This window comes from Clarias gariepinus, chromosome 16 (assembly GCF_024256425.1).
Source record: "Clarias gariepinus isolate MV-2021 ecotype Netherlands chromosome 16, CGAR_prim_01v2, whole genome shotgun sequence".
Lineage (NCBI taxonomy): Eukaryota > Metazoa > Chordata > Actinopteri > Siluriformes > Clariidae > Clarias > Clarias gariepinus.
Window position 1 is genome coordinate 140,531 of NC_071115.1, and position 21,970 is coordinate 162,500.

Sequence of the window (21,970 nt, forward strand, 5' to 3'; positions counted from 1 at the left end):
TAGAAAAGGCGATCTGCAAAGAGTCATAGTAAAATAAATCACACTCACCGAGCCTGGTGAAGATGAAGCAGGAACACGAAGCGTTAGTACATATCTGATTTTTAGGAGCAGCTTCCTAGTAAAACCTGCTTTATATTGACCCGCGTTTATAAAGCAGTCTGGTGAGAAATGATTATCGCAAACATGAACGCATTTAGGTAAATCGGCGGGGACTTTAGCTTTAAAAACTAAATTCAGCCACTGCGTCCTCAGTGGCTCAGATACCTAACCCTAGGTAGGTACCCTAGGTCACTAACCCTAGGTAGTGAATGACGACTGCTGTGTTCGCTATTACACCCAACAACTGTACACAACACTCGCTTAGGCGCCATTTTGCTCCAGCGGCGAAAAACAATGGCCGACAGCTTCTTCTCACTCGGGGCGGGTCTTTGCTAAAACACCAGTGTCAATCAACTTGTGTAGGAGCGGCCTCTGTCGGTTTGGCGTCACATCGACAGGCTTTTGCGATTGGCCTGATTTCAGAAGGGGGATGTTATTGTAATAAACGAAAAGAAAACCACTGGGCGGCTCTTTATCATCGTAGAGTGGTTGTGTACGCACTCTCCTAACACACAGTTCAGTCCAAACAGCTTAAAAAAGTGCATGTAGTGCTGTATGACCCCTTTAACCTGGACCCCAGGACACACACACACACACACACACACACCAGTGATACTCGAGCACCATCCTACATTATTATTATTATTATTATTATTGTAAAACTTTTAGTGTTGGCCATTAATCTTTGGCGTCGCCTCAACAACGACGACAATAATAATAATAATAATAATAATAACAATTAAAAATAATATAAATAATACCTTTTTTTATTAAACTTTTCGTAAATGTGACATTTGGCTCAAAGTCGTTTGACATTACACATAAAAACACAAGAGTATCTGACAGCACTGAGCAGCTCCTTCAGTGGCAGGCTGCTGCACCCACGATGTGGCACGGAGAGATTCCACAAGTCTTTCTTACCAACTGCTGTCAGACTGTACAACTTAGACTCTGACCACATACGCACAAGCAAACGCACAAACAAACAAACACACACATCAAATACACCATGGCAGTTATGTGCAATATTATGGCGGAACATTTTAAACTTTATAGTGATGTGCAATATCTCCAGTCATGTGCAATACTATGATGGAACGTGCAATTTTTCTTTCTGTTTTGGGGAACCACCATAACTGGGCAAAGTGCAATTTAAAACATTTAAAACATTTAGAATATTACTGTAAATGCCTGTCATTCACTCTCTGTATGTATACATATATTCATTGAGTACAAACATATTACTTAGTCAACTGTGTTTACTTATTGTCTAAATATATATTTATGTAAATATTTTTTACTACACAGATGTCCATATTTTATAGCCAGATTGTATAGTATAGATTTATACTGTTAGTATTTGTTATTTTATTTTATTTCCCCTATTTTTATCTTATTTTACTTTATTCTGTTGTTTCTTAATTTTTTACTCTGTACTGTCCACTTGCTGCCATGGCAAAACAAATTTCCCATTTGTGGGACTAATAAAGGTTTATCTTATCTTATCTTAAAAACCCCAAAAAATTTGAAGTTGTTTTAAATAATCAAAAAATAAGCAAATAGTAATTAAATTAATTAAATAAGATCAGGGAAACAGAAACTATAAAATAAATATAGACAGAAGGGCTGTTGGTCTCAGCACCGAAATTTATTCTGCAGCCCTTTTAGTCTTTATTTCTTTATTTTCTGAAAACACAAAAGACGCCAATAAATAAACTGCGTGATAAACCAGAAGTTGATACCTGTTGGCATCAGCCACTTCCCTGTGCCCGACCCCGCCGAGATGATGATGATGATGATGATGATGTGGACAGTAATCAGGATTAGGGCCGTGTGCAGTAATCTCCTGTCCAGTGAAGCTCAGGATTTAAATCTCTTCCAGAGAGAACGAGCAATAGGACTTCATCATCCTCATCACCTTCATCATCCTCATCACTGGGTGAGTTTTCTGTGTGCTGATGAATGATTCAAATTTATTTTATTTGTCACATACACAGTCATACACGGTACGATATGCAGTGTATAGTAGTATGTATAGTATAGTGGAATGATGTATAGATCTGAGTGAGTTACTGTAGTTACTGTAAAGCAGAGACGTTAAAGTTGTGTTCAGCTTATACTTATAAGTGTGTAATTATTTTAATGGCTAAATGTTTAAACAATGATTTAATTATTATTTTATTTAAAACTATTAATGAATTTGTAACAATTCCCCCCCAAAATAGTAACATTTAAATAACTGGAAGTTTTTGTAATATGCAAATTTCCCATTGATTCCAATTCAAAGGGCAGTGGGGAACAGAATCCCAGGGTGAAACATTATTCCAGTAAAAATACAAATGTCCTCCCTTCATACGTCTCAATAAAGTAAAGTGCAGTGATGTATGATTTATTATTAATATTATAAATTTTTGTATTATATACGATTCAGCTGTAATCAGACTGGTGTGTATTTACTCATCATGAGCAGGTGAGACGGTGCTGTTAGAGATCTGACTGACGTGAAATAACAGGATGTGAGAAAAGACAAACTTTGGTTTATGGTTTATTTAAAACTCAACATTTCTGCACACAAACGCGCTTCGTATAGAAATGAAGTAAAAACTATCCACACATTTATAACTAAATATCCCAGACGTCTGTCTCCCTCTCTGTTATAAAGTAACACCACTGCGTAATGAACAACGTCACTTTATTAAAATAAACCCTGAGACGAACAGTGTGTTAAAGGCTGTAACGTTATCACAGGAACATGACCACAACATTTTGACAACCAAACACTCCTGTTGTTCCACCAGGGCAAAGAAAATCAGCCTGAGTGAAGTGTGTGTCTGACCCTGACCTTAACCCTGACCCTGACCTGACCCTGACCTGACCCTGACCCTGACCTGACCCTGACCTTAACCCTGACCCTGACCCTGACCTGACCCTGACCTGACCCTGACCCTGACCCTGACCCTGACCTGACCCTGACCTGACCCTGACCCTGACCTGACCCTGACCCTGACCTGACCCTGACCCTGACCTGACCCTGACCTGACCCTGACCCTGACCTGACCCTGACCTTAACCCTGACCCTGACCCTGACCTGACCCTGACCCTGACCTGACCCTGACCCTGACCTGCGCACTCACTCTGATCCAGTTGGGACAGTTTTTAAAATACCAATAAACCATAAAAGCAAAGTTAGTCTTTTCTCACACCCTGTTATTTGAAATCATCTCTAACAGCTTTACGTCATTATGGTCTGCCACGGCGAGAGTCTTATGTAGTCACATGACCCGGGCTCATTATCATATCTGAACGGACCGAGACACAAACCCACAGTAAGAGAAGTCTGGTCTCCGGCCCCGCAGTGTGATGAGATTTATTCATCACATTCACATTCACTCATTAATATGGAGGAAGAATTCAGATCATTTAGAAAGATGAGTTCAGTTTATTCTCAGAGTCCAAACACTGAAACGAATCGAATAGAATAAAATAAAATAAACGAGTCCAGTGTGAGTGTGATGTGGTTCAGTCGGGGTAAACACTATAACTGGAGGATATCTCTGTGTGTTTATTCAGTCATTTATTATGAATTCAGTCTGTTGCTCTCGCGTCAGTGTGTGAAGACGAGTCGGGTTCGAGGGTCAGAGCGACAGATTGGAGATTACGGCTGCAGTTAATCCTCAGTGTCAGGGGCTTATCTGTGTGTTAGAGAGAAATGAGGACAAAATCACAAGCTCACACACAGCATCCAGGTATATAAAACAGTCACGGTGTGTGTGTGTGTGTGTGTGTGTGTGTGTGTTTATAGCTGTATGACACTCCTATGATTAGAGCAGAAGAGGATGATGGGAATGGGGTCGGTGTGTTACAGGTTTAATAACGAGGATTTTAATAAAAAAATGATTTAAATGAAAAACAGAACAGAAGGTTGGATTTGGAGCAACGCTTTAAAACGTTACGATTAAAAGATAGAGATTTAAATCAGAAATAAACATACTGTACCTACTCGTGAATGCAAACTAAATGTAAAAAACAGAAGTCATGAGGACAACTCAGGGGGAGGAGTCTCACTCTTAAAGTTCAGCCCATGAAGCAGGACGTCTCTAAATCGTTAGAGATTAATCAGGACGGAGATCTGGGTTCGGCCAGAACCCTGGGCTCGGATCGGACCGGATCGGACCTGAACGCGGACTGTAGAGTGCGGGATCTGATCAGTACCTGTCACTGACCCGAACCCACAGCTCAGCTACCGGCACTGAATTAAGAATGTAGTAATAAAGTGAGAGAGACCTCTAGTGTTGAGGACGGGAATTGTCCTGCGTGCTCGTTGTTTTAAGATCACTGGTTATGTGAAATTTACTTTTTGATATGTTTTGGACATAAACATGGATCTCTGTTGCATGTGTACACAGACAAAATATAAGACCAAAACACACACACACACACACACACACACACACACACATTCATTGTTGTTCTAAACGTCCTTAAACACACCATACAAATTCTCTACCTGGTATGACATCATTCAAGACAAGATGAAAGGGGAGGAGATAACTTGCATAGCCCCTCCTGAATTCTGATTGGCTAGAAAAGTTACATTTTTCAAAGGGGTTGAGGAGGTTACAGGAGGTCATTTGCATTTAAGACTGCAGACACTGAATTAGATTGTGAGAAAGAGGAGTGAGACGGAAAGAGGAGTGAGACGGAAAGAGAAATTTCCGCCAGAATGCAGGATTTCAGCTGGAACATTAACTCAGACATTTTGGTGATCTTTAAGACTTTCATTAATTTATTAAAAGTGAAGTATAAATTTCACTCTTAAAAAGTTCTGTTCTTTTCTCTCTAGCTGATCAGCCATGCGATTGGTCAGTCTGCACCACCATGTACGGAGGGAGGCGGAGCATGGGTCAGAGCCTGCCCCGGGCCCGCCCCCTCCCTCTCACCACTCCCACAACTTTAATGAAATGAAGAACAAGTTCTTTAATGAGCTCGGACACCTTCCCAGTGAGTGACGTTTAATACTGACATAAACTCTCTTACCGTCACTAATCCCACAAACATCACGTGACTCACCGTCACCACGCCCTCTCATCCCTTTAACCATTAATCATTAAATTAATCCACAGTAAAAGAAAGTTATAAATGTATGTAAAATAAACTTCTCTTTTGTATTTAATATCATTACTGTTTCTCAGACCACAAGATTAAATGTAAGTATTTTCTCTATTTTTTCATTTTCACTTTTCATTTAATTGTATTTCTCCCTGTGTATTCTCTCTCTCTCTCTCTCTCTATCTCTTCATATATATAGACACTGTATATACTGTATATATATCAAAGTATTTGCTCGACCCCTTTCACGTGCATATAAACTTGATTAATATCCAATTCTTAATTTATAGGGTTTAATATGATGTTGGCTCCGCCCCCTTTGCAGCTATGACAGCTTTAACTCTTCTGTGAAGACTTCGTGGACTCACACTCATGTAACTGCACACCAGTGCACTAAGCGCAGACCATAACGACATGAGTGAGTCTGGTGTGGAAGAACTCGACTGTCCTGCACAGAGTCCTGATTATGGGCGGAGACTGTGAGCCACGCCTTCTTGTCCAACATCAGTGTCCAACCTCACAAAAGAATGGTCAAAGATTCCCACAAACACACTCCTACACCTTGTGGAAAGGCTTCACAGAAGAGTTTAAGCTGGTATGGCTGAAAAGGGGGCGGAGCCAACATCATATTAAACATATTAATTATGAATTAAGAATTGGATATTAATCAAGTTTTTATATTCACGTGAAGGAGGTCGAGCAAATACTTACAATGGCAATATAGTGTATCTCTCCCTCTGTGTTTATTAACTCTCCCTCCCCCTCTCTCTCCATCTCTCTCTCTCCCTCTGTCTCTCTCTCCCTCTGTCTCTATCTCTCTCTTTCTCTCCCCCTGTCTTTCTTCCCCTGTCTCTCTCCCTCTCTACCTCTCTCTCCCTCTCCCCCTGTCTCTTCATCTCCCTCTCCCCCTGTCTCTTCATCTCTCTCTCCCTCTGTTTCTCTTCTCCTGTCTCTCTCTCCCCCTGTCTCTTCCCCCGTCTCTCTCTCTCTCTGTATCTCTCTCTCCCTCTTTCTCTCTCCCCGTCTCTTCGTCTCTCTCTCCCCTGTCTCTCTCTACCTCTCTCTTCCTCTCCCCCTGTCTCTTCATCTCTCTCTCCCTCTGTCTCTCTTCTCCTGTCTCTCTTTCTCTCCCCCGTCTCTCTCCCCTGTCTCATATCCCCTGTCTCTCTCTCTCTCTCTCTTTCTTTCCCCCTCTCTCTCCCCCTGTCTCTCTCTCTCCCTCTGTTTCTCTCTTTCTCCCCCTGTCTCTCTCCCCCTGTCTCTCTCCCCCTGTCTCTCCTCCCCTGTCTGTCTCTCCCCCTGTCTCTCTCCCTCTTTCTCTCTCCCCATCTCTTCGTCTCTCTCTCCCCCTGTCTCTTCGTCTCTCTCTCTCTCCCCTGTCTCTCTCTCTCTCCCCCCCTGTCTCTCTCCCCCGTCTCTCTCTCTCTGTCTGTCTCTCTCTCTTTCTCCCTCTGTCTCTCTTTTTCTCCCCCTGTCTCTCTCCCCCTGTCTCTCCTCCCCTGTCTCTCTCTCCCTCTGTCTCTCTCTCTCTCCCCCCTCTCTCTCCCCCTGTCTCTCTCCCTCTCTCTCTCTCTCCATCTCTCTCTCTCCCTCTGTCTCTATCTCTCTCTTTCTCTCCCCCTGTCTTTCTTCCCCTGTCTCTCCCTCTCTCTACCTCTCTCCCTCTCCCCCTGTCTCTTCATCTCCCTCTCCCCCTGTCTCTTCATCTCTCTCTCCCTCTGTTTCTCTTCTCCTGTCTCTCTCTCTCCCCCTGTCTCTCCCCCTGTCTCTTCCCCTGTCTCTCTCTCTCTGTATCTCTCTCTCCCTCTTTCTCTCTCCCCGTCTCTTCGTCTCTCTCTCCCCTGTCTCTCTCTACCTCTCTCTCCCTCTCCCCCTGTCTCTTCATCTCTCTCTCCCTCTGTCTCTCTTCCCCTGTCTCTCTTTCTCTCCCCTGTCTCTCTCCCCTGTCTCATATCCCCTGTCTCTCTCTCTCTCTCTTTCTTTCCCCCTCTCTCTCCCCCTGTCTCTCTCTCTCCCTCTGTTTCTCTCTTTCTCCTGTCTCTCTCTCCCCTCTCTCCCCCTGTCTCTCTCCCTCTTTCTCTCTCCCCATCTCTCCGTCTCTCTCTCCCTCTGTCTCTCTCTCTTTCTCCCCCTGTCTCTCTCCCCCTGTCTCTCCTCCCCTGTCTCTCTCTCCCTCTGTCTCTCTCTCTCTCCCCCTCTCTCTCCCCCTGTCTCTCTCCCTCTCTCTCTCTCTCCATCTCTCTCTCTCCCTCTGTCTCTATCTCTCTCTTTCTCTCCCCCTGTCTTTCTTCCCCTGTCTCTCCCTCTTTCTACCTCTCTCCCTCTCCCCCTGTCTCTTCATCTCCCTCTCCCCCTGTCTCTTCATCTCTCTCTCCCTCTGTTTCTCTTCTCCTGTCTCTCTCTCTCCCCCTGTCTCTTCCCCTGTCTCTCTCTCTCTGTATCTCTCTCTCCCTCTTTCTCTCTCCCCGTCTCTTCGTCTCTCTCTCCCCTGTCTCTCTCTACCTCTCTCTCCCTCTCCCCCTGTCTCTTCATCTCTCTCTCCCTCTGTCTCTCTTCCCCTGTCTCTCTTTCTCTCCCCTGTCTCTCTCCCCTGTCTCATATCCCCTGTCTCTCTCTCTCTCTCTTTCTTTCCCCCTCTCTCTCCCCCTGTCTCTCTCTCCCTCTGTTTCTCTCTTTCTCCTGTCTCTCTCTCCCTCTGTCTCTCTCCCCCCCCTCTCTTCCCCTGTCTCTCTCCCTCTTTCTCTCTCCCCATCTCTCCATCTCTCTCTCCCCCTGTCTCTTCGTCTCTCTCTCCCTCTCCCCCGTCTCTCTCTCTCTCCCCCCTGTCTCTCTCCCCCTGTCTCTCTCTCCCCTGTCTCTCTCTCTCTCCCCTGTCTCTCTCTCTCTCCCCCTGTCTCTCTCTCTCTCTCTGTTTCTCTCTCTCCCCTGTCTCTCTCTCTCCCCCCTGTCTCTCTCCCCTGTCTCTCTCTCTCTGTCTCTCTCTCCCCCTGTCTCTCTCTTTCTCCCTCTGTCTCTCTCTCTCTCTCTCCCTGTCTTTCTCCCTCTGTCTCTCTCTCTCTCCCCCCCTGTCTCTCTCTCTCTCAGTGCCCATGTGGGCAGTAGGTGCCATGGTGGTGGTGGTTCTCGCCCTCGTCGCCTGCTGTGCTTTCTGTTTGTATAAAAAGTGTTTAGGAGAAAAGAAAAAAGCGAAGAAAGTGAGAGAGAGGAAGGGTGTGCGGCGTGTGATGAAAAAGGAGAAAGAAGGAGAAGAGGAAAAGGCAAATAAACACTGTACATTTTAGAATAAACTTTGAGTGTAGCTTTTTCAGATTTGCAGAAAGTGATTCTGTTCAGTAATGTAACCGTCTGGACCCGTGATCCTCTCAGGAGGAGGTGAAGCAGGAAGAAGACAAGGAGAAGGAGTTCTTTGGAAAACTAGAATACACACTGGATTATAACTTCACTGAGAATCAGGTGTGTGTGTGATGTGTGTGTGTGATAAAACCAAATCCCACTACAGTACTGAAACTGGAGACTCATTATATATAAATATAAGAACAGTATTGTTGAGTGAATCGAATTGATGGCTTTTTTTCAGAACCGTCTGTTTTTTCAACATTTGTTTTCAGCTGATAGTCGGAGTGCTTCAGGCCCAGGACCTTCCTGCGATGGACATCGGCGGGACCTCGGACCCCTACGTTAAAGTCTACATGCTTCCTGACAAGAAGAAGAAATTTGAGACTAAAGTTCAGAGAAAGAACCTCTGTCCTGTTTTTAACGAAACCTTTATCTTTAAGGTGCGTCTCAGCGGCAGATCTTTTAGACTCTTAGGCTCCTGTAACTTTTATTCCACACTAAATATAAAACATACTTTGATTTTGTTCATGCATTTGACTGATTTCATTAATAAACATGCACCGCTGTGTTTTTCCTCTCGTCCTCAGACGCCCTTCAACGATTTGGCCGGACAGACGCTCGTGCTCCAGGTGTTCGACTTCGATCGTTTTGGGAAACACGACGTGATCGGGGAGATTAAAATCCCCATGAACAGCGTGGATCTGGGCCAGCCGATCCACGAGTGGAAAGACCTGGTGGGAGGAGAGAAAGAAGAGGTGAAACATATACACCAGATTTAAACTTCTGACAACTTTAAAATATTCTTTAATCATCTAATCATGTTTTAAATTCAACACACAGTGTGAAAAAGTGCCTACAGGTTAGAGAGTCTTAATGAGAATAAAACTGTCTGATTTCTTTATGTTTGGTTTTGACTCATTTTAAAAGACGGTTCAGCCTCAGGCTTCATGTCGTCGCTCTGTAAACCTTCAGCTTCATGTTCTATTATTTTAATGCCTCTGGCAGATTATTTCTCTCCTAAAATCAAGGTGTGTTTCATCAGGATGGAAGAGAAACATGAAAGGAACTCGGGTGAAGAAAATAAATATCAAAGTCTTTAGTATCAGGACAACATTCCTACAAATACAGACAACAATGTGTTTCAGACACATCTGTGTGTGTGTGTGTGTGTGTGTATAGAAATTACAACTAAACACATACAAGGATAAATGCATGTGATTGGAAACTAATAGACAAAGTATGTAAAGGATTGGAAACAATAAAAGTAGATTAAGGCCGAACTGACGGCTGAGAGATTAAAGTTTAATGTAAAAAAAACGTCATCATTTATAATAACACGGAGTGAAATCCATTTCTTCAGGTTTTTTTATAAGGTTTGTTTCATGCTGTTGTTGTAGAAATGTGTTTCATGCTGTTGTGTAGAAATGTGTGTGTGTGTGTGTGTGTGTGTGTGTGTGTGTGTGTGTGTGTGTGTGTGTGTTCTGCAGCAGGAGAAACTGGGTGATATCTGTATTTCTCTGCGGTATGTGCCAACCTCTGGGAAACTCACTGTGTGTGTGATGGAGGCCAAGAACCTGAAGAAGATGGACGTGGGTGGTTTATCAGGTCAGAGATCATCACTAGTTTGTCTTCTTCGTTATTGTTGAACCTGATTCTAATATATTTAATTATAAATATGAAGTGTGACGAGATTAACTTCCTCCCTCAGACCCGTTTGTGAAGGTGGTTCTTCAGCACAACGGTAAACGTCTGAAGAAGAAGAAGACGACGGTTAAACAGAACACACTGAACCCTTACTTTAACGAGAGCTTCAGCTTCGAGATTCCCTTCGCTCAGATTCAGGTAAAGGACGAGAGACAGAAACCATGCTATTTTTATTCGAATTTTTTCATCTAAAGCCGCTGCTTCAGCTCTGGACTCACTGACGCGTCACATAAACAGTTTATTAACATAAATAGGATCAGAAATCTTATTATTAATGAACACATGGCAGTGCTTTAATCTTCACACAAGAGATTCTACTCCCTACATAGTGCACTAGCTTTTCATTTAACACTATTTAAAACTCGACCCCAAAACCCTCACGTTAACGGAGCTGATGTTCTAAAGTGTAATAAGTGTAAATATAAAGTAAATCTGGTGAGTTTCTCAGGACTGTCCACCTCCTCCATGGTTTATTCTCATTACCTTTTGGCTACACAGTACCGCTAATTAACTTTCGCTCGCTAACTTGCCTGCTCCAGCAGACACGGCTAGTTAGTTCCTCCACGTGCGGAAGGATTAAATAAAGGAACAAATCATAACCTGTTGATAATAAATGTTGTTTGTGGAACTGTTGTTTGAAAGTGATATCACACTCGAGGTCATACTGTTGTACTGATTATTACTGGTGCTGATATTCAGTACAACAGCATGACCTCGAGTGTGATATTTGCTGCATTAATTATATCTCAGTACGATGATACACTCTGTCTCCAGATCCATGTGTGAAACCTACATGAGGACACACTGTTTATAGTTATAATATTAGGCAGACACTCTTATCCAGGGCAACTTTTTTTGTATCCAGTTATAGAGTTGAGGGTTAAGGGCCTCGCTCAAGGGCCCAATAGGGGTCACTTTGTGGTGATGGGGTTTGAACCTGGGACCTTTTGATAAGTCATCCACTGAGCTGCACCAGTGTAATCTGGTTAAATCCATTTCTGTTGTAATACTGTACAGTTTGAAGCAGGCCAAGGGGATGAATACTTTCTCACGTGTGTGTGTGTCCCTGCAGAAGGTGCAGATTCTGATCACAGTGTATGATTACGATAAACTGGGCAGTAACGATGCAATCGGAAAGTGCTGGATCGGATACGGAGCGAGTGGCGTCGGACTGCGGCAGTGGTCAGAAATGCTCGCCAACCCGAGACGCCCCATCGCCCAGTGGCACACCCTGCAGCCCGAGGAGGAAGTGGACGCTGCGCTGAAGGCACCGATACGCTAATCACACACACACACACACAGCATGTAGTCATTAAATGTTCAATGTTGTGTTAATATTTTGTTTCTCTGTACAGTGAAGCCCAACGTACACACACAGTCTTTTGATGATGTAATTAGAGCACATTCATACCAATGTGTGTGTGTGTGTGTGTCAGTGATGTAATTTTGCTGCAGTTTCATTTACGTTTGTTGGTTTTTTGTTTTATGTTAAAGTATTGTAGCGTTTTACGCCGGAAAGGATGTTGGAGAGACGAGTGAGCTTACTTGCTGCCCAATGCAATGGCTGGGAGTACTTTATTTTACGCACAGCACTGGTATAGCATGAGCAGCACATTCACATGAGAACCACATCCAATTTAGCCTAAGCATAAACCGGAGCACATTTAACACGTCACACACACCTCCATTCACAAACAGGGCCGAAGCCACTACCCCAAACACCCTTCCCCAACATGGTGAACACACAGAAACCCCCGCAAAGCATGCCACACTGCCCCCACCCGAGCTGTGACCGTCCCCGGTCACCATGACGAACTCCGTTTTGGAGGCAGTCGGCGCTGGTGTTGGGAACGCCGGAGTCCTTTGGCGGGGGAGGGATGAGCGCAAACATTGTCCTGAGGCGGTCCGGCCTCCACAGAGTACGATGTTTCATCCGCGTGGGGCTGGTAAGGCGCAAGACGGTCCTGGTGGAGCACAACTCGTACCCGCCCAGCCAACCGCACCTGGTAGATGACATCGGAGAGCTGGGCAATTACCATACAGGGACCCACCCAGTGGGACATAAGCTTGGCCAAGAGCCCTCTCTTCCTTCCGGGGGAACACACCCATACCTGCTCTCCAGTAGCAAAATCTCGCCCCCGGCTGTGAGTATCCATGGCCATACGCTCCATAGGTGTCCCCACCTGAAAGTCCTGCAGCGGTGCCCGCGAGCGCTGGGTGGGGCCCTGCTCCTGCTTGGCGATGAGCGGATCACAGTCCAGCTGAGACACCTGCAAAGCAACTCTGGGTGACGCTCTGGGTGGTGCAGTAACTTGGCTGCACGCTGGCTCGGACAGCTGATCACCGCTGGAGAGCCTGGAGGACTGCACGGGGTGAATGTTCGGAGTCGAGGGTTTTACATCGCCACGGCGCTCCACTCGCTCGCAGTACCGACCACGTGCTTTGCTGCCCGGCTGTGGTTTGGTTCTTAGCAACCTGGCTACCCCGAAGTTACCATGCAGAGTTCCGTTAGCCAAATTCAGCACCGCACCCAATCTCTCCAAAATGTCCAACCCCAAAATGCAGTCCTCCTCGACATTCCCCACAAAGAACTCGTGTGAATAAGTTTGCTTACTCAGTTGGAGGAGCAAAAACAGTTGTGGGAGGTCGCTTCCCCTTAGCGCCCCCCAGCGCTAGTTTAGTGGCTGTTGGAGTACGCTGTCCCTCAGGCCTGAGGACGTTGCAACAGTAGTCTCGAGGTCCCATGCCTCGGCATCGCCGCGAAACCTCTGAGACTTGCTCGTTGCCTAGCCACGATGGGTAGCCCTGTGCCCGGCTAGGTTCACCTACCTCGGCTCTTTCGCCGTGATGTTCTGCCATTATGGGCTCAGCGCACCTGGCCTTGCAAAGTCGCCGGCTAGCTCTACTTGGCCGAGGAATGCGTGGGGTTCAACGGCGCCGTTGTAGGAAGGAAGGCGTAGCTGCAGGTCGCTTTGCCGGCTGACCTTGCACGGAGCTGTAGCTTGCTCCGGGGCTTACACAGCGTCAACGAGATCCAGTGCCGGGATCTTCATCTCACCACTCCACTTTGGTCGCCATGGTTGGCTCGCGCTAGCTCCGTCAGGTAAGAGCTTTTTCTTCCTGAGTAGTCGCTCCGCTACTCTGCGGCCTGCTTGGATTTTCCATAGGTCCTCCGTAGTGCGCTCCAACTCGTTACTCCCCATCCCACTTCTGACACCAATGTAGCGTTTTACTGCCGGAAAGGATGTTGGAGAGACAAGTGAGCTTACTTGCTGCCCAATGCAATGGCTGGGAGTATTTTATTTTACACACAGCATGTATAGCTTGAGCAGCACATTCACACGAGAACCACATCCAATTTAGCCTAAGCATAAACCGGAGCACGTTCAACACGTCACACACACCTCCACACACAAACAGGGCCGAAGCCACTACCCCAAACACCCTTCCCCAACATGGTAAACACATAGAAACCCCCGCAAGGCATGCCAGTCGTCAGCCGCCGCCCCGCCCACTCCACAGTATGGATAAACACTATAGCTGAAGTAAGAGAGTAAATGGTAAATACCAGAACACACTGGGAGAATGACACACACCAGTCATAGCTGTCACTCACACCCGTCACACACACCTGTCACACCTGTCACACACACCTGTCACACCTGTCATCTTCGTTCATGGATTTTTAAAAATAATCATCACAAATATGTCACCAGCGTGTCAGTGTGGGTCATTGTGGAGTTTTTACTCCCGGTTAGTGTAATTATTAATCACTGTTTGTGTGTTTATTGTTTGTTTATTTATTTATATGGAATGTTTAAAAATTATATAAAATACAAACTCAACTCAACTCAACTCATCTTTATTTGTATAGCACTTTAACAACATGAATGCCCCAAAGTGCTTCACATAAATAATAAAATAACATTGTAATCTAATAAAATAATGAATAATAATAATAATAATAATAATAATAATAATAAAAATAATAATAATAAAATAAATAAAAATAAAATAATACAAAAATAAAAGATTATTTGTAATAAATTGTAAAACAATATGTAAAAACAACATGTCATGTTGGTTTAAATGCCAGGGAAAACATGTGAGTTTTAAGATGGGACTTAAACACCCTCAATGATGTGGCCTCACGAATGGTCAATGGTAAATCATTCCATAATTTGGGAGCCGCCACAGAGAACGCCCGATCGCCCCTGAGCTTGCATTTAGTCTTGGGTACCATTAGCAAACGTTTATCTGATGATCTGAGAGACCGGGGTGGGGCATAGGGCTGGAGCAGTTCTGAGAGGTAGGGAGGGGCAAGGCCATGTAAACATTTAAACGTAACCAAGAGAATTTTAAAATTAATTCGGTACTGTACCGGGAGCCAATGAAGAGAAGCCAGAACTGGAGAGATATGTTCTCTTTTACGCATAGACGTTAATAGTCGAGCAGCAGAGTTTTGGATCAGCTGTAGCCGATGTAATGCTGTCTGAGAAACCCCAAAATACAGAGCATTACAATAATCAATGCGAGTGGTGATGAAGGCATGGATGGCTATTTCGAACAGCCTAAAGGACAAAACAGGTTTAAGTTTTAACTCCTACATCCTTGTTTCTTTATTTATTTCCTTAAAAGTTAATCAGTGTATAGAGGGTACGACCTCGATAAGAACCAACACTGAACCTTGAGGGACACCAGTGGAGAGTCTGCGTGGTGAGAAGCAGACCACCTTAACATCTGGGAGTACTGCTGAGACTTGTGAGGATGGACAGGAGAGTCAACGTGCTGAAGAAAGCCAGGAAAGAAGATGAGATCTTATGGGATTAAGGAGGGGATGTAGGATATTAGGATAAGATCATCCAAGTGTCTGGGGTGAATCCAGTTTAGCAGGCATCTCATCAGATGAGAACCCTGAGAGCAGTGAGACAGGATAAGGATCAAGTTCTCAACAAAGAATCATCAGGTTCCTTCAGCTGATCTCACACTCAGCATAAAGTCTCAGGCCTGGAAGTTAAAAGGTAAAGTCAGAGTTTATTCTGTGATCGGTCAGAGATTAATAAGATTCTTCACTGATCTTTATCGTATTTGTTTAATCTTTAAGTTTTTTGTCCAGTCTAATCATATTTTATCAATCATTAGATCACATTTCAGACACCTTGATCAGAAACACTGCTGATGAATTTTACTGCGTCCTAGTTCCACAAGGGCGGCACTGTGGCGTAGTGGTTAGTGCTGTCGCCTTGTACCTCTCGGAGTTTACATGTTCTCTCCGTGCTTGTGGGATTTCCTCCGGGTTCTCCGGTTTTCCAAAAACATTTCCAAATGGAGATTAGGATACAGTGGAACCTTGGATTGCGAGTAACACGATTTGTAAACATTCCTCAAGATGAGCAAAAATATTTCATAAATTTGACTTGGAAAACGAACAAGTCTTGGTTTACAAATACCGAGTATCATGTACCATGCATGCACTTCTTGTTTTGATGTCGAGCATCACGTGATCACAACTGAGGCAATGGTTTTTCTCTTTCTCGTGTCCCGGAATTGTAGGTAATTGTCTCCCCTGCTGGGTCATATTTTATATTGTGTGTATGTGTGTGAAAGTCATCTTTTCACGTTGTTATATTATATTGTTTATTATAACATTTACATTTACATTTAGACATTTGGCAGATGCTCTTATCCAGAGCGACTTACAAAAAGTGCTTTAAAGTTTCCATCATTGGATACATACTTACACTGGGTTAACTAGGTTAATAAGTGCCATAAATCCAACACAATTGGGAAGAGGGTTTTTTTTTTGGAGGGGGTTAGTCCAAGTACTAGAGAAACAGATGCGTCTTGAGTCGTCGTTTAAATATAGTCAAAGTCTCTGCTGTATGTGCGTGTGTAAAGTCTCATTAGAGAGGTTAAAGATCCATTTTCTCTCTCTGTCAGCCTGCACTGATTCTGTTATATGTGTGCGCATGTAAAAGGTTCCATTGTAATTGGTGTTCCCAATTTTCCCGGTGTGTGTGTGTGTGTGTGTGTGGCACCCTGTCCAGGACGTACCCTGCCTTGTGCCCTAAGTCTCCTAGGATAGGCTCCACCCTCCCTGACCCTGAATACAGGATAAAGTGGCGTAGACAGTCAGTAAGTAGTTCCACATGGTCACCAGTAGAGGTCATGAGTGTTTAAACAAACAAACGAACTACGAGATCAGATCTTAAAACTAAAAATGAAAGCAAAATAAAAAAACAAAAAAATGTACTGTAGGAACCTGTTCCTCTGGTAACGGATCACACACACAGTTTCCACTGACAGAGGATAATCTTTTTAATGTTACAATAATGAGCTGATGAGATTAATGGATGTGTGTGTGTGTGTGTGTGTGTGTGTGTGTGTGTGTGTGTGTGTGTGTGTGAGAAAGAGAGAGACCTCCTGGAGCAGGTCAGGACAGGTCGCTGCATTGGGAGGTTCTGCCTGAGGTTTCCAAACATCTCAAGAATGAAACATGTTTAAACATGGTTCGAAATGACAAAGCTGAGTGACGAGGGACTGATGAGTGAAACCAACTCTGTGTATGTGTGTGTGTGTGTGTGTGTGTGTGTGTGTATTTAAAATTTTCTTTTCATTTTTGTGAAGCTGCTTTGAGACAATGAGCACTGTTAAAAGCGCTATATAAATAAAATTGAATTGAATTGTGTGTGTGTGTGTGTGTGCGTGTGGTATTATCACACATCACACAGTAAAGAAGCAGAGAATCCACAGATTGATTAGAGAACGTCTTTATTATCGGGACAGACGAGTGTGCAGACGGAGCGAGGGAAGAGGAAGAGGCTTCTCGCTTTTCTTTTCTTCTCTATTTTCATTTCTATTTTCTTTGTTCATTCATTTTCTAACTTCTGCTTTTGTAAGAACAAAACTGTTTATTTCCAGCGACCTCCAACTTTTCCCTTCCCATGAACCTTTTTGCTGTAAAAGAAAAAAAAACAAAAACAGGAAGGCAGATAAGTGTTACACAACAGAGAGAGGGAAACAGGGATGTGAATCTGACGGACGTGTCGTCTGTTCATTCTCTCGGACATGAATGTGACTTACAACTTCTGGGCGTGTGAGATCCTGTTCAGCAGAACCACAATCTGGAAGAGACAAAAAAGAGGAGCTGAAGATCTATTCAGGCTTACACACACACACAAACACACACACACACACAGAGTGTGTGAGAGAGCACCTCACCTCGTACTTCTGCTTCTTCATCTGATCCATGAAGTCGAACTTTTCTGACTCCAGCTGATAAATCCACTCCCACATCTCCTGAGCTCGCTGCCTGTTTCACCACACACACACACACGCACACACACACACACGACATATGAAAGGCTGCAGAACGTACAAGTTTATCTGGAGATGTGCGGTCACTCACTACTCCAGAGTAATCGTTAACGTTAACAAGCGATGGTGTTACACACTGCTGTTCAGTCTTTAACTTCAACCTTCCACTGATTTGTCTTCAGATAACTCCATGACATCATCATGATGTAGTGTGTTAAAATGCCTACAAGACGCAGAGCAATGCTAAGAGAGAGCATGTTGAGAAGAAAGAGTGTGTGGAAGTGCCTGATAAACCAGAACGAGGAGTTTAAAACGAGACAAGATCAGGGAAGGAGCCGTTAGACGAATTTTAATGAAGGTTGGTCTGGAACAGCCGACGGTAATGTAACCTAATAGACCCAAAACACCACGTCCTTGTGCCCAGAACGACTTCAGGCCTGTTGCTTTGACATCGCAAATTAAGAAGGTGTTTGAGAGACTGATCCTGGATACACTTCATCCCCTGGTGAAGTCCTCTCTGGACCCTCTTCAGTTTGCCTATCAGCTGTTCATGGGAGTCGATGATGCCATAATACACCTTGACAAGCCTAGGACCACCATAAGGATGATGTTCTTTGACTTCTCCAGTGCCTTCAACACCATCCAACCGGCTGTACTGGGGGAGAAACTAATGAACATAAAAATTGACTCCCGCTTGGTTTCGTAGATCATGGACTATCTGACCTGCCGTCCCCAGTATGTCCGACTACAGAACTGTGTGTCCGAGACTTTGATCTGCAGCACTGGAGCTCCCCAGGGGACTGTACTGTCTCCGTTTCTTTTCACCCTATATACATCTGACTTTAGATATAACTTAGAGTCATGCCACCTGCAGAAGTTCTCTGACGGCTCTGTGGTTGTTGGGTGGATAAAGGAGGGTGACACCTCGGAGTACCAGTCTGCAGTGGATGACTTCGTTTCCTGGTGTGAGAGCAATCACCTACAACTGAACATCAGGAAAACAAAGGAGATGGTTGGAGAAGCAAGACCCCTGTGATTCCTATATCTGTAAAGGGGAAGATAGTGGACATGGTCTCTGAATACAAATATTTGGGAGTCCATCTGGACAACAAACTTGACTGGTCACTCAACACAACGGCACTCTACAAGAAAGGACAGAGTCGGTTGTAATTTCTTTGAAGGCTCAAGTCTTTTAACGTCTGTAACACCATTCTGCGGATGTTCTATGAAACCGTTGTGGCAAGTGTAATTTTTTACGCTGTGGTCTGTTGGGGTGGTAACATTAAGGTGTCTAATAAGAACAAACTGGACAAGTCAATTAAAAAGGCCGGATCGGTGCTAGGCATGGAGCTTGACTCTGTGGATGTAGTAGCAAAGAGGAGGATTCTATCCAAAGTACAATCCATTTTGAACAATCCTTCTCACCCGCTACACAGTGTCTTCGCTGAACAGAGGAGCAGTTTCAGCCAGAGACTGGTTACTATCAAGTGTTCCACAGAGCGCCACAGAAGATCCTTTCTCACAACGGCCAGAAAAGTTTACAACTCTTCCCTGTAACTCATACACACATGTATGTGGATTTTCCACTAACTGTTACACAACAGGACATTATCACTTACCATATTAATAATATAATAACTGCAATACTATTTCCCAATAAAATATGTAATACAAGATTACATATAATAATACAATATTACATACATATACTAGATTACTGTGCAATACTTGCAAGTGGTCTTGAGTTATATTCTGATGGTACTTACTGTTTTAGGAACTTTTTTTTTAAAGATTATTATTATTATTTATTACCTTTTCTTAGTTAACAACTGTGAGCACCTGTAACCGAGCATAAGCAATGTCCCTCTGGGATTAAAGAAGTTATTTGAATCTTGAATCTGAATCTAACCTCAACACATGTGGACCTGGTTAGATCCCTCTCCAAAACACACCAGGTTTACACCAGGTTTAAATCACACCAAGGTAACACCATGACTTCACACACATGTTAACTGAGCAGCCGGAACAATTCCAGGTCCTGCTCCAAGCTCACGAGGGTCAGAGGAGGTTCCAGTGGGAGCTGCGACGCCCACATCAGACCGACCACAATGGAGCCGCAGGGTGAATCTGAAGACAGGAGTTGACCTCAGGGAGGTGATCCTGCAGTGGGTGGGGTGTTTCCATCGCAATGACACTCTAAGGTCATCCAAGTGTGTTTAACTGTGTGTGTTACTATGTGTGTAACTGTGTGTGTTACTGTGTGTGTAACTGTGTGTAACTGTGTGTGTTACTGTGTGTGTTACGGGGTGTGTAACTGTGTGTGTTACTGTGTGTGTTACGGGGTGTGTAACTGTGTGTGTTACTATGTGTGTTACTGGGTGTGTTACTGTGTCTGTAACTGTGTGTGTTACTGTGTCTGTAACTGTGTGTGTTACTGTGTCTGTAACTGTGTGTGTTACTGTGTGTGTTACTGGGTGTGTTACTATGTGTGTTACTGTGTGTGTTACTGTGTGTGTTACTGTGTCTGTAACTGTGTGTGTTACTGGGTGTGTAACTGTGTGTGTTACTATGTGTGTTACTATGTGTGTTACTGTGTGTGTTACTGTATACATTGTGTGACTGTGACCATACCTAACTGCCATCTCTCCTCTTCTTCTCTCCCCCACCCCTCTTTCTTTTTCCTCTCTCCTCCTGTCTCCCCCTTTCACTCTTTCTCTCTCTCTCTGTCGAGCTACACATGTCGTTCCTGAGCTGCCAGTGATCCAGACTCCCTCTGCCCTCCGGACCTGTCTGACCCATCCTGGTGCCCCGCTTCTGGCTGAAGATCTCGTCACATGGATGCCCCGTGTGTCTCTCTGGGATGCGTCTGGTGTCTGGGGATGATTCTCTCTACCTAGAAAATGGTTCTGGCCTTGACTGGTGTTGGCAACTGTTTCTCTGGGGACTTGACAGTTCGATAGTTCATGACTGGAACTTCTTACAAGTCTACCTGGGTCTTCAATAACTACCTGGACTCCATATTAACATCAATTAACATCAGCTATTATAGCTGAACTGCCTCCCACCCTACACACTGTATAAATGCAGATCATTTACTGCTTTCTGTTTCACCCAGATGAGGATGGGTTCCCTGTTGAGTCTGGTTCCTCTCAAGGTTTCTTCCTATTACCATCTCAGGGAGTTTTTCCTTGCCACTGTCGCCCTCGGCTTGCTCACCAGGGACAAACTGACCATTCTGATTCATACAAATTCACATTTCATACAAACCTAAATAATTCTTTTGACTGTGTAAAGCTGCTTTGCGGCAATGAAAATTGCTAAAAGCGCTATACAAATAAAATTGAATTGAATTGAATTGAATTACTGTGTGTGTAACTGGGTGTGTAACTGTGTGTGTTACTGGGTGTGTAACTGTGTGTGTTACTGTGTGTGTTACTAGGTGTGTAACTGTGTGTGTAACTGTGTTACTGTGTGTGTAACTGTGTTACTGTGTGTGTAACTGTGTGTGTAACTGTGTGTGTTACTGTGTGTGTTACTATGTGTGTAACTGTGTGTGTAACTGTGTGTGTTACTGTGTGTGTTACTGTGTGTGTAATTGTGTGTGTAACTGTGTGTGTTACTGTATGTGTTACTGGGTGTGTTACTGGGTGTGTAACTGTGTTAGTAACTGTGTCAGTAACTGTGTGTGTTACTGGGTGTGTAACTGTGTATGTTACTGTGTGTGTTACCATGTGTGTAACTGTGTGTGTTACTGTGTGTGTTACTGTGTGTGTAACTGTGTTACTGTGTGTGTAACTGTGTGTGTTACTGTGTGTGTAACTGTGTGTGTTACTGTGTGTGTAACTGTGTTACTGTATGTGTAACTGTGTGTGTAACTGTGTGTGTAACTGTGTTACTGGGTGTGTAACTGTGTCAGTAACTGTGTGTGTTACTGGGTGTGTAACTGTGTGTGTAACTGTGTTACTGTGTGTGTTACTGTGTGTGTTACTGTGTGTAACTGTGTTACTGTGTGTAACTGTGTTACTGTGTGTGTAACTGTGTTACTGTATGTGTAACTGTGTGTGTTACTGTGTGTGTAACTGTGTGTGTTACTGTGTGTGTAACTGTGTGTGTAACTGTGTGTGTAACTGTGTGTTACTGTGTGTGTAACTGTGTTACTGTGTGTGTAACTGTGTGTGTAACTGTGTGTGTTACTGTGTGTGTTACTATGTGTGTAACTGTGTGTGTAACTGTGTGTGTTACTGTGTGTGTTACTGTGTGTGTAATTGTGTGTGTTACTGTGTGTGTAATTGTGTGTGTAACTGTGTGTGTTACTGTATGTGTTACTGGGTGTGTTACTGGGTGTGTAACTGTGTTAGTAACTGTGTCAGTAACTGTGTGTGTTACTGGGTGTGTAACTGTGTAT

General features: G+C 44.1%; 2 protein-coding genes across 3 annotated transcripts in view; one reads left to right on the forward strand and one right to left on the reverse strand.

The window, feature by feature from the left end:
- Positions 1–1,979: 1,979 nt before the first annotated feature.
- Positions 1,980–11,675, forward strand: syt5a (synaptotagmin Va). Its single transcript, XM_053515289.1, has 9 exons — positions 1,980–2,038; positions 4,943–5,100; positions 8,293–8,465; positions 8,575–8,661; positions 8,817–8,984; positions 9,132–9,299; positions 10,032–10,149; positions 10,253–10,386; positions 11,321–11,675. Exons 2-9 carry the CDS (start codon positions 4,953–4,955, stop codon positions 11,528–11,530), a joined length of 1,206 nt encoding a protein of 401 aa, XP_053371264.1. The 5' UTR covers positions 1,980–2,038; positions 4,943–4,952; the 3' UTR covers positions 11,531–11,675.
- A 5,327-nt stretch (positions 11,676–17,002) lies between these two features.
- tnnt1 (troponin T type 1 (skeletal, slow)) overlaps positions 17,003–21,970 on the reverse strand; it is a 20,108-nt gene continuing 15,140 nt past the window's right edge. For both annotated transcript variants that reach the window (XM_053514024.1, XM_053514023.1), the window contains 3 exons: positions 17,470–17,560; positions 17,332–17,372; positions 17,003–17,205 (listed from right to left, as the gene is read on the reverse strand). In XM_053514024.1, coding sequence (XP_053369999.1) covers positions 17,160–17,205; positions 17,332–17,372; positions 17,470–17,560 — 178 coding nt within the window. In that variant the 3' untranslated portion in view covers positions 17,003–17,159. The remainder of the gene's footprint in view (positions 17,206–17,331; positions 17,373–17,469; positions 17,561–21,970) is intronic.